Genomic DNA, 2632 nt, shown 5'->3' with positions numbered 1-2632 from the left:
TGGCTGTTTACTAACGTTTACTTTTTAGCTGTTGCTTATCAATTTTGTATCTCTACTGAGATCCAGCCATTGTTCCCACAGCATTGTTGTTTTCCAGTATTTTGCCTTTTAATCTATATATATATATATATACACTAACTATGTATTTGTACCTGATGAGTGTGGGCAGCTTGACTGTTGTCCATGCGAAACAAATGTGTACAGGGTAGTTATGTAGTACATACATACTTTAAATAAATAAATAAAAACAAAGTAATATATACAGCATTTTTATTGTATATTAATAGTATTTAGTTGAACTCTCTGTATATCTGAAACCACATTTCCATCCATCAATAACAATGAATTTTCAATAACCATTTACACAAAAAAAAAATTAATATAAAAAAATATGCATGGATCCTAAAATACGATGAACGAGAGAGGTGGTCAAAAGTAGTTCTAGATGGTCTTAGTAGTTAGAATTGAGTAACGGCAACCTTCAGAAACATTTAATAATGTTCAAATACAAAATTATTATATTTTAAAATTAAGGCAAAATTATTGAAAATAGATTAGTTTAATTTTACTAGGACTGAATAAAGATGGTGGCTTCACCATAATCAAAAGAATATAATAAGCATCCGAGACCACATTTGGGACCTGAACATTTTAGGTGGTCTCTATTCGGTCTTCATAAATGAATTTGCATTCCATTACATTTTGTTGATTTATTGATGTAATTTTCTAAAATATTGTTCAACGATGGTTTGGTGGTTTATTCCAATTGTAGTTTTATGAGATTGATTTTGTGGGGAGAGTACGCAATGGATAACGATTGCTGTGTAACAAGAACACTAGCGATGTGATGTAATCCAGGTTTCACAGGAAAATGCCAATCTATCGAAATGTACTATAATACCGCCATGGTACAATTACAGTACAGTAGTTGGTCACGGAAATGTGTCCCTTAAAATAGGGGTTTCCTAAGGAACGGTAGTTACTGTATTTCTACAGTTGTGAAATTATCAAGGGTCTTCGTTTTACAACAAAGCACAAACTTTGATACTAGTACTCAATACAGGTAATTATGTTGTTTACATAAAATCTGTATAAAACGAAGAACCTTCTCCCCCATATCCTTGCCGTATACCTTCCCATCGAAATACCGTGATGGTTTAATTATTTTGGAAAATTACTTCATTTTAATTAAAAGCAACTGAATAACGTGGGCCTCTGCTTTGTAGATTATCTGTTGTATATTATTACTATTATATCGTACATTACTGAAAGGTGATACTTGATATTGATACTTGAATGATAAGATTATGACGATATACTCAGTGTATTTCGTTTATAAAATGATCCATTTTCCTATATTATAGAATACATATATTACAGAATATTTTTCTGATAAATATATTGTTTCCCATGACGCAAAATGGAGTAAGGTAACCTTTTAACACAGAATACAATATTTAGACTAAATAAAAAAACACATATTACGTACATTGCACACAAATCTCTTTTGAACTATTGGTGGCTCTGAAAAGAGCCGTTTGGTTTGAAATTGCGCCGTCATGTTTACTTGGAGCTGGTGTACTTGGTGACAGCCTTGGTGCCTTCAGAGACGGCATGTTTAGCCAATTCACCGGGCAGCAAAAGACGAACGGCAGTTTGGACTTCCCTGCTGGTGATGGTGGATTTCTTGTTGTAGTGAGCAAGACGAGATGCTTCACCGGCAATACGTTCGAAGATATCGTTGACGAAGCTGTTCATGATTCCCATGGCTCTGCTGGAGATGCCAGTGTCTGGGTGAACTTGCTTCAACACCTTGTAGATGTAGATGCTGTAGCTTTCCTTTCGTTTACGTCTTCTCTTCTTGTCACCAGTTCTGACGGCCTTAGCCTTACCGGCTTTTTTGGCAGCTTTTCCTGAAGTTTTTGGTGGCATGTTTTCTATGTATAGTCTACGAATAGATGAGTGACGAACGTTTAAACGAGCACTGTATTTATAGAGTGAGATATGCAAAGTAGGACTTCTCGGTCGGCTGTATTATGTCAAGGGTTCCTATTGGTTGTTGAAAACGCGCGATTTATTGAATTGGTGATAATTGTGTTATGCGGGCTTTATCAACCGCATAGAAGACCTTATCAAAGAACCTATTATTCTAGCTCCTATTACAACGCCCAAAATTGTTTTTGTTCTAAAATAGCACGCGCCTAAAATTAGTTACAGAAAAAGAGCAATGAAATTGAGATGGCGCCCAATTTCCAAGGGGAGTAAAATACAAGTAATTAACACTACAGTACAGTAATTAATGCTTATAGCATGGCGGATAATGATACAGTACTAATGTGTGTAAATATAGTATCTGTGGTATGATTAATTTTACTCTACTATCTTGACAACGATTATTTCTAACGTAGATTCTTTTTAAATATAAACTATAATAGAGATCTGTTTCTATACACACACACACACACAAAAAACCCGGAAAACCGTCTTAAATCATAATGTACATAGTAAAAAAGCCCTGGTGTTGAAGATTTTTAAATTTTAGGCCTACTCTACTTGTTTGGGTCGGATTTGTTTAGTTTGAAAATTTGGTCTATAAATATTGCAGACCCCGTGTGCACCCTTTTGAAATGGC

General features: G+C 34.7%; 1 protein-coding gene across 1 annotated transcript; it reads right to left on the bottom strand.

Annotated features, from left to right (window-relative positions):
- Positions 1–1512: 1512 nt before the first annotated feature.
- Positions 1513–1978, bottom strand: LOC117115257 (histone H2B, gonadal-like). The gene has a single exon (XM_033258969.1). The coding sequence runs from the start codon at positions 1930–1932 to the stop codon at positions 1564–1566; it is 369 nt and encodes a 122-aa protein (XP_033114860.1). The 5' UTR covers positions 1933–1978; the 3' UTR covers positions 1513–1563.
- Between the last annotated feature and the right edge of the window lie 654 nt (positions 1979–2632).

The sequence above is a fragment of the Anneissia japonica genome, unplaced genomic scaffold (assembly GCF_011630105.1).
Source record: "Anneissia japonica isolate Jap-2015-1 unplaced genomic scaffold, ASM1163010v1 scaffold25223_len2821_cov91, whole genome shotgun sequence".
In the NCBI taxonomy this organism is placed as follows: domain Eukaryota; kingdom Metazoa; phylum Echinodermata; class Crinoidea; order Comatulida; family Comatulidae; genus Anneissia; species Anneissia japonica.
The sequence above is the reverse complement of the archived record's forward strand: the minus strand, read 5'-3'. Positions and strand labels throughout refer to the sequence as shown.